At 41.3% G+C, this 13,696-nt stretch overlaps 1 protein-coding gene across 2 annotated transcripts in view; it reads right to left on the reverse strand.

Moving 5' to 3' along the window:
- Positions 1-873: 873 nt before the first annotated feature.
- Positions 874-13,696, reverse strand: part of pi4kab (phosphatidylinositol 4-kinase, catalytic, alpha b) — a 31,478-nt gene continuing 18,655 nt past the window's right edge. For both annotated transcript variants that reach the window (XM_037777567.1, XM_037777566.1), the window contains 22 exons: positions 13,175-13,333; positions 12,763-12,914; positions 12,542-12,649; positions 12,304-12,431; positions 12,020-12,178; positions 11,802-11,881; positions 11,485-11,684; positions 10,835-10,925; positions 9,028-9,195; positions 7,990-8,043; positions 7,765-7,885; positions 7,550-7,679; positions 4,548-4,691; positions 4,366-4,436; positions 4,176-4,282; positions 3,975-4,079; positions 3,707-3,832; positions 3,490-3,610; positions 2,360-2,519; positions 2,178-2,267; positions 2,009-2,092; positions 874-1,925 (listed from right to left, as the gene is read on the reverse strand). In XM_037777567.1, coding sequence (XP_037633495.1) covers positions 1,874-1,925; positions 2,009-2,092; positions 2,178-2,267; positions 2,360-2,519; positions 3,490-3,610; positions 3,707-3,832; positions 3,975-4,079; positions 4,176-4,282; positions 4,366-4,436; positions 4,548-4,691; positions 7,550-7,679; positions 7,765-7,885; positions 7,990-8,043; positions 9,028-9,195; positions 10,835-10,925; positions 11,485-11,684; positions 11,802-11,881; positions 12,020-12,178; positions 12,304-12,431; positions 12,542-12,649; positions 12,763-12,914; positions 13,175-13,333 — 2,610 coding nt within the window. In that variant the 3' untranslated portion in view covers positions 874-1,873. The remainder of the gene's footprint in view (positions 1,926-2,008; positions 2,093-2,177; positions 2,268-2,359; positions 2,520-3,489; positions 3,611-3,706; positions 3,833-3,974; positions 4,080-4,175; positions 4,283-4,365; positions 4,437-4,547; positions 4,692-7,549; positions 7,680-7,764; positions 7,886-7,989; positions 8,044-9,027; positions 9,196-10,834; positions 10,926-11,484; positions 11,685-11,801; positions 11,882-12,019; positions 12,179-12,303; positions 12,432-12,541; positions 12,650-12,762; positions 12,915-13,174; positions 13,334-13,696) is intronic.

The following is a 13,696-nucleotide window of genomic DNA, read 5'->3' on the forward strand; positions in this document are numbered from 1 at the left end:
CATCAAGATCTCCTCGCAGACCTGCTCACACATCTCCACTGGTTTTCTGGCTCCCTGCTGTTATCTGCATTTGGGTTCATTAGTTTATCGCCCCGTAACAGTCATAGTGTAGTAGGTCATAAAAAAAGTCATAGTATAGTATGCCATAAAAAGTCATAAAGTCATACTATACTATGTCGAAAAAAGTCACTGTGAAGTTCAATTCAATTCAATTTATTTTTATATAGCATCAAATCATAACAAAAGTTATCTCAATAGCTTTTTTACATATAGAGCAGGTCTAGACCGTACTCTATAGTTTAGAGACCCAACAAGAGATCCCCCATGAGCATTGCATTATTATTTTATTAGTATAGTATGTCATGAAGTCATAAAAAGTCCTTGTTCCATCTGCTCCTTGAACATAGTGTCTCATGGTAACCTGTCTGTCTTGGAGCTGCTCTCCCTCTGTGTTGGCTGTGATTGTCTGCAGTTGTGCTGGAGTCAGGGAGGAGCCACCAGCTGCACTGCATCACCATCATCAAGATCTCAAAGACCCTGCTCACACATCTCCACCCTGCCAGTTCATCGTTGCTACCACAGCTAGTGCAGCCACGTTCCAGCCATCTTTTACTGTTAAGGTCATAGTGTAGTAAGTCATGAAGTCATAGTATAGTATGTCGAAATAAGTTATAGTATGTCACAAAAAGTCCTAATATGTTATAAAAAAGTGTCATAAACTTACGGTCCATAAACAAAACCAACTTGATTGTAAGTGATTTGTCTATGTGCCCATTGTATGGCACTTAAATGGTACTTTAAGGTACCATCAAGTCTAACATCATCTTCAAAGGATGTATTTCCATAATGAAACACCACCAGCGAGACAGTTTCTTTAAGTTAATAGATCTTTATGTGATTTCATATCTTATGCATTCTCATTCAAAAGGCATGAAGATAGAAAAGGAGACAGAAAATGGGGCCATGGATATAAATATACAAAGAGAGGCAAAATCTTTACAATCAGTAACATTACAGAGAGGCTTAAGCTATCCATATGGACATGGGGCACAGCACTTTGGATTACTAAAGTAACTTCCACCAAAAAGCCACATTGGAGACAGGATACATGGTAGTTAACACTTAACTTCATGCGACTGCCCAACATTCAAGCTGCATCTTACCTTCGTCCACAAATAGAAAAGTCAGATGTATGTGCATTATCTTCCCCTTCCCCCCCTTTGGCAACGCTAAATATACAAAACTCAGCCCCAGTGCCTCCCAGAACTCTCCTGTGGTAACTGCAAATACGGAAACCGAAAAAATACAGACAGTGTAACTCATGTATATACAGTTAGTTGTCACTTAAATACAAGACAAGTACCATGCTACAGATCAAAGACTCTTGACTGGTCCATTAAAAAGAGAAGCACAGTAGTACAGTCGAGTACGAGATGACAGAAGAGGCCACATTGGTCAGAACTGAAACCGGTGTACTTCAGCTACTTCAAGTATCCAATTACATTTCAAACCCCATCTAAAAATCAAACAGCTTTAAGAACCACAAACATTACAAGTGATTTAAAATTGGCACAAACTCTGATTAACTGGATGTGCAGATTACCGAGAGTTGTTTTTTTCTTTAAGTGCACAGAAGTCAAGATGCTAGTGCAATAATATAATAATAATAATAATAAATAAGGGAACGGATAACTAAGGAAATATGGTTTGAGAGGAAACAAGAAGCTAAAACAAACACAAAAAGGACAACATCCAACAATCAGCAGAAACAATGAGCCACAATCTTCAATGTTGAACATTAACAAAAGGCACATACGCAAACACACGCACGCTATGTACCAGCTAATATATGCACATGCTCAGGCACAGACGTTTAGTATGGGATCTGGTTTTGGTAATACTGGATCATGTCGTAGGTTCTACTCCTGGAAGACAAAAAAAAAAGACAAATGTGAGTAATGCTTTCTGGAAATCAATATTATCAAGAATAGAAGAAAAATATATAAACCTGTTGCTGAGGAAGCAGTTCTGGATGACTTTGATGATGAAGGAAGCTGCATCTTTCTCACTCAAACCAGGGTTGAATCGCTGCCTGGATGTGGCGAAGGAGAGTATGAGCAGCAGCAAATGACATTCAAACTGCTTATAGTCATTTACATTTTACACGCCTGACTCACTTGAGCAGTTTGATGGTCTGTCCTCTGAAGCAGGGGAGGCCAGTGTCCAGCATGAGTGTAACTAAGGAGACCACTCCATCCATGTAGGGCCTGATTCACCAGAGGAAGGAACTTGTCTTAATGTTACATGTCGGCCATCTTCATAGCGCTGTGAACACTTGCTTTTAAACTGCAATACTAACCTGACGGCCAGGTATCCCCTCACACACATCTCCATGAACCATTTAAAGGGCGTTGCCTCCATCTTCCCGCCCATGATCATCACCATCTCGTCGGTCAGCTTGATATCTGGCTCCCAGCCCAGGTTCCCGCCGGGAGAGCTTTCAAAAATGAACCCGAAGTCTGGAAAACACACAAACACAATAGTTTAGGATTCATATTTTGAAAGCTCAAGTGTGAAGATAATGTATGGATGTATGCAGACAAAATTATGCAAAATAAAAGCTTGGGTAACAAAGGATTATAATTTCAATATTGTCTCAAGAATTGACTGGAAATTTCAAAAAGTCAAAAGTTTGGATGCACTTTGAGGATCTTAAAAGGGACAGTGGCAACATCTAGTGGTGTGGTTGCAGATTGCAACCAACTGAGTATCCCTCCGCTCACTCCTCCCTTTCCAAGACTGTAGTAACGTGAGCTGCCGAGTGCAAAACCGTGGTAACGTCGTTCGCCTCACCCAGAGGTCGTCCTTACCATAATAACACTACTTTAGGATCAACAGAAGTCAGACGGCGGCTGGCGGTACCACGGTTTTACACTCTGCTGCTCACGTTAGCACAGTTTCACAAGGATTTCGCAGAACTACGGTGGCCTTCAGGTAACGTAAAAACGCGAAAGGCTCTCTCTATAGCCAGAGTTTTGCTGTGTTACTGTAAAAAACATGGTGCAGCAACATGGCGTCTCCGTGAAGAATACCTGCTCCCTTTCTAGATATGAAGAGCTCATTCTAAGCTAACAAAACTACAAATATTATTATATTCAGGTGTTTATACACTAATGAAAACATAGTTCTGAATGTTATATGTTCCTTTAAGACAACCTATGGTACCAACCATTTTCCAAAACTTACAATTTTTTAATAAATATGCTTATTCATCATGTCTAAACTCATCTGGTCTCCCATCTTTGACGCTGCCTTTGAGCCGGGCTGCGACAGTTTATACAGTTGTGCAAGTAGACTCTTGAAAACTTATCAAGGTGCTTGTTGGAAGATAGGATAAATGCACACTGAAGCGTTTATCTGATTGGGCTTGGACAATATTAACTCTGGTACTGCCCTAAATACACATCAGAACACACACACAATACGCACCGATGTGGATGAGGTGGCCCTGGCTGTCCAGCATGATGTTGCCGTTGTGTCGGTCTTTTATCTGCAGCAGGAAGAGCAGCAGGCTGTAAGCTGCCATACTGCGGATGAAGTTGTACCGCGCCTGAAAAGACAAGTGTTACAATACAATATGTGAGCACTGAGCAATGTGGTCGAATTTTACAGGCGGAAAAGCCTGAACAAGGTGGTGAGATTTTACCTTCTGGAACGCTAGCGTGGATTCATCTCCATACTGGTTCCTGAAATAGTCGTACATGCCGAAGTCCGTCTGTCGGCCCAGCTGGTCCCGAGACTTGCAGTCTGGGATGCACTCGATCACTCCGCACTGAGGTGGAACATCACAAACAGGAACAATGAGAAGTAGATTGATTAGAAGGGAAAGTTAAGACTATTTGTTTGGGACATTCAGTAGCTCCTGTCAGGAAGTGATATAGAGGAAACATGGGGAAGGTTTGATATGAACTTACTCCAGGAGCTGTGGCCACCACCCTGTAAGGAAACACGTAGAGATCCAGGCCCACCAGCTGGAAGATGTTCTTAAACAGGCTGATGATCTGAAGAGCCAGCATGTCCTGGAATAGTAAAGAAAGTCACGTCAAAGGAGGATATCATGAAATGGATGTGAGACAGCAGCGTAGCCAGAGAAAGGAGAGGAGCGTGAAACTGACCTGTCGGCAGTCGTCTCCCACTTTAAAGATAGCCGCCTGCCAGCAGATCCTCTTGGCCTCCTCTTCACTCTTCGTCTCATCTACAGAATCTGAGCTACACTTCAGACCTGAGGGGAAGATGTCATGACACGCTGTTTGTCTTTGCACGATTTTAAGAAATAAAATATCTACTTTGGGTTCATTTATGTACCTTCTTTTTCCAGCTCACTGACTCCACACCTCCTGACTTTGAACTTGGCCAGGTAGGGAGCTTTGGCAGCACTAAATAGAGACACAAAAAAGTGCTTTTGTAAGTTTAGTGAAGCCGTTAACATTTCTTTGTGAATTCTGGTAACCGTTTTGAGCATTATAGAAGATGGTTTTGAGGCCCACCTCTGCATGGGGGTCCCAGACTTGTAGTCTATATCCAGAACTATGGCCTCTGGGTTACTGGGAAGATAACAGCCAGGTTGGACTTTGACCTGTGACAAAGTCTCCAGGCAGGCCCTCTTCCTCTCCTCCCCTTTGGGAAAAGGTCTGATGAAGACAAACAAAAAAACAACTTCAACACACACAATTTCCACACCTCTATGACTGACCTCACTGAGTAGCATGCATGGGTATCTCACTGAATGACTTCAGACCACAAGTGACAGTCGGGTTCTGCTGTTGTTCACAGAGGGGAGTCACTGGGGTAGAGAGTAATAGAGAGTAGAGGCCAGGGGACAGTAGAACTTTCTCCCCCGGATAGCTGCAATTAGTGCCGTAATGAGGGCTGAGGGGGATTTTGTTTGCCTCTAGTGAGCTGACAAAACACCCTCTGTGAGGGCCAGCAATAATGGGGCCTGACAGAAAACTAGCAGACCGGTGCATAATCAGAGAGACAGTACAGCAAGCAATAGCTAAATAAATGAACAACAAAGGGATTTAGAGAGTAGACCACAGGAGGTACGAGGCGGGGAAAGGAACAAAACATCTTGGCTCAGGGGAACACTTGTTATCACTTCATAAACACCTTGAAGATCACCCAGAGGATTCCACTTAACAGAAAAGTTAAACTGTAGTACTACTTTGAGGCCTTTGGCAAAGATTAGTGTCTTAGCTGCTTCACAAATGTTTCTCTTTTCTTCCAATGTCCCAGTCAGATTATGAGTGTATTACACTGTATTATTACTTGAGATGACATTTAATTGAGGATGATAGTAAAGAAAGTCAGAGATCGAGATGAAGCTAAAACATGTGATGAAAAAAAAGATGATTATGACAATAATGAGATGTAAAATTAAGCGAAGTGGAGATGAGAAGACAAATAAATCAAGGTTATGTCTTATGGTTAAGGGGTTGCAGGGTTGAACAGGCCTTGTTGCAGCCTGTTAACTAAAAGTAACATTTACTTTGCTGGAAGAAGACACCGGCCTCCATTTGTGGAATGGTTTTAAAAGCAGTCCCGACTTACACCTGCACTACTAAAACTGACCAAAAATATATTCTGGGTGTCTTGAAACTGATACTAAACTGAAACCAATTAATATCTGTGGGTAATCAATCTAAAATGTTATGGTAACTTTGGGAAAAGTGCAGCAGTAATGTAAAGACTTGATATTGCAGTGTGAATGCTGGCTATATTCGGGTTTGCTGGCTTCAATTTGGATGGAGAAGCAGCTGAAGGAGTGTGAATGAGTTGGAAAAGTGGGAAATGGATGGGTCAAATTAGGAAATCTCAATCAGCTGTGTGGAATAGTTTCAAAAAGTATGAAAGTATGAAAGATGTGGAACATTTTAAGGTCTGAATGGAGTATGAATCAGTCGATAAGAGTTGAAAATGTAGCTGAAGCAGTATGAATAGGGGGGATGGAGGATGCAAAATATAGAGTAAGCAATGAAAATGGGAGTTTTAGGAGCAAGGACTGTGTACTGAGAAGGAGTTGAGGTTTCCTTTAATTGTCTTTGTTGGAATAGGGAACTTCAGCTGAGGTCTAAGCCCTGACAAGAGTTGAACTATGAGCACTTTTATTTAAAAAAAAACCACGTCCAACCTGTTTCCTGTTAACATACAGTGACTGTTGGGGGCTTTTATTTTGAAACAGAAGACAGAGCCAGTTTGCCTGAAGTTATTCGATAAGAAGGCTGCTATGACATGTCTAAATGGCTGCTTTGAAAACAGCCTATATGCTCCAAATGTTCTAGTCTTAGTCAAGATTCAAGCTGCAGCGTTCTGAAAATACCAGTAATGTGTGAAAGAGGTGGAACATTGTGAGGTTTGAATGGAGTTTCTCCCTGACGGTATCAATAAGTAGAGAAAAGCCTGAACAGTCCTGAGTGCTTGTGTGTCAAACGGCACTAATTAGCTCATCTCAATCAGCTGTGTCTATCTAGCAGCAATCAATGGTTGCCATGGTGATAGTGACTCCTCAGTCAGACAGGAGCCGTGTATTCTGAGAGTCCTGATTGGAGCATAAGGTTTAAGGAGATCAGGCATGTAGGAAAGTGCGTGTCCATTTATAGTTTTAAGTCTGATCTGACATGGATAGAAAGCCGATGAAGCAAAGCTAAAACTGGTGTAAGAGGCCCTTTTCACATCATTGCAGGGTGAACACAGGTGTAATTAATAACATTAATTATGGCCCTGATCCATTGAGGTGTGCCAGGGCGCTGGTATTGTGCATGCTGGCTCACTGGAATGGCTGTGACACACTAAACAGAACCATAATTAATTGTATTAATTACACCTGTGATTACCCTGCTATGACATGTCTAAATGGCTGCTGTGAAAAGGGCCTATATGCTCAAATGTTCTAGTCTTAATTCAGATACTAGCTGCAGCTTTCTGAACCATTTGAAGACATTGTGAGGTTTGAATGGAGTTTCTCACTGACAGTATAAATAAGTAGAGAAAAGCCTGAACATGTGAAAGAGGCCTTTTTCACAGAAGAGTTTGACTTGTCACAGTAGGAAAAGCACAGGTGTAAATAATTAAATTAATGACGGCCGAATCCCATTTAGCTGCTTTGATTTCAGGTGGTGCACGCTGGTTCACTGTCACACTCACTGGAACACTTGAATACAACAGAGTCATCGTTAGTGTTATTAGTAACACCTGTGCTTTTCACACTTAACAAGTCAAATTGTCTGCAGTGAGAAAGGCTTAGTCCTGAGTGCTCGTGTGTCTGTGTGTCAAACTGCACTAATTAGCTCATCTCAATCAGCTGTGTCTGTCTAGCAGCAATCAAAGGTTGCCATGGTGATATGAACTGCTAAGTGACTCCTCAGTCAGACAGTTAGGAGGTGTAGAAGAACATAGGTACGACTGTACTTATTGGCCTAAAACATGCTTAACGTGCAGAACGGTCCCTGGAGTCTAATTTAAGTGTAAAAAAAGTAAAGTGTGTTCATACTTGATGATGGCCGACACATTGGTGATCTTGTTGAAGAAGTCAAACTCTCTCTGGTAGAAGTCTTTGGCCGGGCCGGACAGAGAGCCGGTGATCTCCTCCACCATCTGCTCCAGCAGCTCTCCTATGTCAGCTGCACAGAGAGAGAAAAGATAGCAGTTTTTATACATTAGTGTGTTCACGTTTTGTGGTGTGGATGTGTTGAGTTAATATCTCACGGTCTTTCGTGTTTGCTTCCTCGTCCAGGTATATGTTGGTCTTCATGTTCCAGATGAACTGGTGAGCCAGAAGCTGAGACTTCTGAGCGGCCCACAGGATGTACTCCCTCACATATCCCATCTATTGTAACAGGAAAAAAAGAGGAAAGGGAAAGTTATGATGATTCAATAATGTGATATGTGGGCTTTTAATGCATCTGCTGTCTCAGAAAATCTGATATTTACCTTGTCGTAACGAAGCGCTTGGACAATTTGAGGAATGTAAAACAAAATGGCATCCTAGAAAAGATGGAGAAGAAAATATTTTACCAGTGAGGAAAAAAAAAAGGAATAACATAAATGTGTCATTGTATACAAGTGAAACAGAGTCCGCTACAAATAATGGAGCTCAGTCAGTTTCATCAAATGTTATCAGTGCTGTCTGAGACAATATGTCTAGACTACTACATAAGGGCAGTGGTGGAAGGAGTACTCTCTTAATCTTTTACCCGAGTAAAAGTAGCAATACCACAGTGTAGAAATACCCTGGTAAAAGTCCTGCATTCCAAATTTTACTTAAACGTATTAGCATCACCATGTACTTAAAGTACCAAAAATAGTAGTAATAAAGTACTAATCATGAAAAATGGCCCACTTCAGAATACATATTATTTGATTATAATTTTCAATGCATTCATGTGTTCATCACTTTAATGTTACAGCTGGTAAAGGTGGAGCTACTTTTAATCACTTTGATTACAGTTGAGTAGCTTGTGAAGTTCCTCCCACGATCAATAAAGTTTTCTTAACCCTTTAATAATACATAATTTTTTGTTGATTATATTTTCATTATTAATCTGAATCTACAAAGTAACTAAGGTTACGATAAAATAAGATAATCCCTTTATTGGGCATTGCATTTGTTATCAAATAAATGTTGTGGAGTAAAAAGTACAATATTTCCCGTAGAGATGTATTGGAGTAGAAGTATAAAGTAGCAGAAAAAGGAAATATTCAAATAAAGTACAAGTACCTCAAAATAGTACTTGTATTTAGTTAGTATTTAGTCAGATAGTTAGATATTAGTGTGAATAATAGACCCCTGAACACAGTACTAAGATCACGTATTTGTAAAACGTTTAGCGAAATCAGTTCTGATGGTGTTTAATAGTTTATGCTACTTGAGGAAATGATGGTGATTTAGTTGCACAGGGAACAAAAAACAACAAAAAGCAATGCCAACAGGTGATTGTGTGTTTGTGTGTGCTGTATACATGAACGTACGGGAGGGAAGGAGCGCAGCACTTTGACCCCGTACTGGGCCGTGAGGGGGTGAGGAGGGTACATGGAGGAGAAGTAGGACAGTCCAGTTGGGGGATCAGCTGGGGCCCAGCACAGGATGTGACTCAGCTCTGGAGAGTCGGCATCAATTGTGTGCCACGTCACCAGGAACTGAAGAAAAACACACAAAAAAAGAAAGAAAGAAATACGTCAAAAATGATTCAAGTTCAAGTCATAAGTTAAATCAATACTCGGATAGGTTCTACTATTACTGTATGCGCAGCATGCATCACAGGATCCATATTTCCACATCAAATATGACAGCAATCTGATGCAAGGTTATGACCCCCAGCCTGATGGTGCGCTAACTAGCCTCAGGAGGAAACTGTGTTTATTAATTACTAAAGTGACTGGAATAAACAAGTACGAGATGTCAAGAAGGATCATCTGCTAAATTATGGCGGCCTTTGGGGAAGGCTGCGCTCTGCCTCCCCTGCCTCTTCCTCAGACAGGTACGAGGCTCATTAAGAGTTCAGTCAGCTAGAAGTAAATGAAGAGGACTGGAGGAAGCTGGAGGGAAACAGATTAGTTCAACAACACCGACATTTCTCAAGTGGCACAATATGGACACTCGAAAGCAAAACACTGAGTGACAAACAAAAACCTTTTTTTCTTCCATTTAACTTTGGCTGCAACTTAACACGGATACAGTGGTGGCAAATTACCTAAAAAGTCATGTGAGAAAGTTTTATATCCTTAAAGTCAGAGAGAGTCAACAGCCTGAAAAAATACAAATCCTCAAAAAAAATCCTCTCCAATTTGAATAAAGCGATTCAGTGTATTAAATAAGTTTCTTTTTTTTTTAATAAATCAACTTTCTTTAATGAATATAACTCATCAGTGCATTCCTCTCTTTGTGTGCAGCAAGCAGGAGAGCAAACCGTTTTTGAAAGGCTAAACGCCAACAAATATTGATTGAAGCAGAATATTTTGTCAGATTAAAAACATGTTGACTTTTGGACTCAACAACGCTCTGGAGTTATTGGAAATGTTTTGGATCACACGAGTCAGAAACAATCCTACGCTGCCGCCACTGGAATCTAATTCTACAAATAGTATAATACTAATAATATTAGTGTAGCCTGATCTTTATCTGCAACTGTGCAGAAACAGCAGGTTTAATGTGGCCTACTAGGTACCAAAACATACATATAAGAGCAGACTGGAAAGACAGATTAGGAACTTGTCACTACTGTGTCACACATGCACGAGCAGAGTTTGGCCACAAAATACGTAGCATTTATTGTGCCGGTTACTATATCTGGTGTTTCATTGAATTCTTTGTTCAATCTTGTCCAGCTGCTTAAAGCCTCTGAACATCCACACAGGTGTTTCCAGTTAACCTGCTGATTAGACCTCTGCTCAGGACTGTGTGGGTGTGGACGGACTAATTGATTGACATCTTCCTGTTGCTTTGTTGAACCTGTTATTGCGGGACAAATTACACCTTTATCATTCTTATTGGTAGATAAAGATTTGTGACCTACTAAATTCCCGGCCCACCTCCAACCTGAGCAGAGGTCTAATCAGCCAGAAGAAGTGAAAACACCTGTGTGGGAGTTCAGAGGCTTTAAACCTCAAACTCCATTAAGAGTTTACATAACTTATACCCACTTAGTGTAAGTTTGTGATTGTGTGATTATCTGCTCAAAATACTTCAGAATAAAAGCACCATGAATGAAACCAACAGGACAACAGACACAACCGCCATCCTGTTGGTTTGTAGTGGCAGGCGGAGGGAGGACCTCACCTTGATGGCTTCAGGAACATCACACACAGCAGCCGGATCCATTCGCACTAAGCGAGTCACCTCAGAGACAATCGCCTCGGTGTTTTTAAATCTGAAAAACAAAAGAAAACTGAATAGGTGCACAGGCCCAATGATGGACTTTATCTGTTCAGATAAATTACACTTGTTGTCATAAACTTTGATGCATGTGTAACTAAGCCATAAATCCATATTCAGCCATTTGTTGGTGAATATATCGTGCATATTAAAGGAACAAAGGAACAATGAGTAACTTTGATTGTTGTGTTTACAAACCACAACTGACAAATCCTACTCACTGTGCCTTTAAGTAAAAGGGCTATATATATATATATATATATATATATATATATATATATATTGGTCCGTTTTGGATATTTCCATTCAGCTAGAAATTGTATTTGTTTACACACATTAATGGTGTGAGGAGATGTCACAAGTATGAATCTGAATTCTCTGTCCCATTTGTTGTTATAGGTCATCATTCAAATACTTCTCGATGGATTTCGGCTTTTAAAAACTGGTTTAAGATCCTATTATTGAAGTTTTTCAAATATTTAAATGTGTTTGAAGACTTTTGGTTGGTCATTGATGAAACTTGGGGATGCAATGCATTTCGATCCTCTGTGTACCTGGCAGGTAGCTGCAGGGCGAGGTAAGGTGAGATGCTCCAGGCCAGGTTGATGTTGTCCTTCCACTGTTTCTCCGTCAGACTGATGTATTTGGACCTCCAGTTAGCGATGCTGGTCTCCACCGACTGTTCAGTGGCTATAGCGAGCTCCTGAGTGGACAACGGGTTGTACCATGTTGTCAGCCGCTCAATCTCGCTGGCCTGAAGAGACATACAGGGAATGGGAAGGTGTCATCTACAGAACTACATGTAGAAATGTCATTTTCTCTATCATAACATTTGTGAATATAGATATAGTGGTTGAGAAAATGTAAATACCAGTAAAGCCAGTAAAAGAGTCCTGCGTTTCATGTAGTACTTGTGCAGCTGTGTGCCTCTGTTGCTTTTCTTAGACAGTCCTGAAACAGTACAGGAGCAATACATCAGTAATACATTGTGACAGGTGACATGTTATATTAATGAAGACCTGTTTCATCTATGAATAAGAAGCAGATGGAGGTTAAGTTTCACTGTTTGACATCCTGTGTGTGTTTCACCTGATTTCTTGGAAATGGTGGACATCCCAGAGGACAGAGGGTAGGTGTTGATCCATCCCTGAGCCACCTGCTGCCTCTGGCCCAGAGCTGCATCAAGACTGTTCCTGCTATCCGTCCCCCCGACCACGGACAAGCTGTTCACAGACATGTCCTGGGGATCTACACAGAGGGAAAATCAAATACATATAAACCATCATATAAAGTGTAAATTCTCAGGCTATATGAAGTTTCTAATTCAGTTATTATTACTGAAAGTTTAGGCCACTGTTCTCTCAGTGTTGTACCTAGAGGAACCAGCTGGTAGGCAGCTAGATACTTCTTGTCAGACTGCAGGCTGGCGTAGAACTTGATCATTATACTGATGTCCTCTCTCAGCCTCTTATCCGTCTGAGTGGGAAATTTGGGAGTGGCGCTACACAAAGACAGAGATGGCAAAGAGGTTAGTGGACAGAGAGAGACAACTTTAAATCAGAGGTAGTTCTCTTTTTTGCCAACAAAACAGATTTGATTTGTTTTTTCTACCTGAAGTAGTCAAACGCGGTGGAATAGATCTTCTCTCGGAGAACATTTCTGATGGTGGCATTTGTCACGACATCAGCATGCAGGAGAGTCAGACCCAGAGTCAGCAGTCTGAAATAAAGCAAAGTGATGATGACACAATAGTCTTATCAAGTTTAGGATTCAGGATTACTCGCAGCTAAGATTAAACCAAGGTGCTGTTGTAGTAATGAGACACCAGGTACCTTAATCTTGGTCCAATGGCACCAACATGTCGGTTCATGCTGCTTTTGGGTCCTCCGACGCTCAGAGACAGAGATCTCTGCAAAATGGCGGTGAAGATCTCCACCTGGTCAGCGCTGCTGTACTTGGCTATCTCAAACCTCTGCACCAGAAACTGGAGGAAGAACAAAAAGAGGGAATAAAAGAGGTGATGTTTCCAACATTTAAAATAACTTGCTCTACTCAATTTTATGAAAAACACATCAAAATGATAGAAGCTTCAGTGCAGCAGCACAGCCCAGTGGACTGTGTATTTTACAGACATCAAGGTACGAGATCTCTGGATACTGAAGTTTAAAACAACTTAAACAGCGACATAAGTTTGCAATAGAGACGACAAATACATGCAGTAGTTTATGTTTGCCTGTCACTGACCTCTATCCAGAGGAAGTGCGGGACGACGTCAGGTGCGCAGGGTGCAGGTTGACTCTCCTCTGATACCGCCAGAGGGCCGGCCTCGACCTTCATCTCCGAAAACAAGCCCATCTTCAGCTCCACGGTCATCTGCCAAGCTCCGGCCATCTCACGCATGAACTAGGCAGATGTAAAAGAGAAGAGGAGAATTAATCTATTCTACCATATACACTCACCGGCCACTTTATTAGGCACACCTGTTCAATTACTTGTTAACACAAATAGCTAATCAGCCAATCACATGGCAGCAACTCAATGCATTTAGGCATCTAGACGACTTGCTGAAGTTCAAACCGAGCATCAGAATGGGGAAGAAAGGGGATTTAAGTGACTTTGAACGTGGCATGGTTGTTGGTGCCAGACGGGCTGGTCTGAGTATTTCAAAAACTGCTGATCTACTGGGATTTTCACGCACAACCATCTCTAGGGTTTACAGAGAATGGTCCGAAAAAGAGAACATATCCTGTGAGCGGCAGTTGTGTG

This window comes from Sebastes umbrosus, chromosome 8 (assembly GCF_015220745.1).
Source record: "Sebastes umbrosus isolate fSebUmb1 chromosome 8, fSebUmb1.pri, whole genome shotgun sequence".
NCBI lineage: Eukaryota > Metazoa > Chordata > Actinopteri > Perciformes > Sebastidae > Sebastes > Sebastes umbrosus.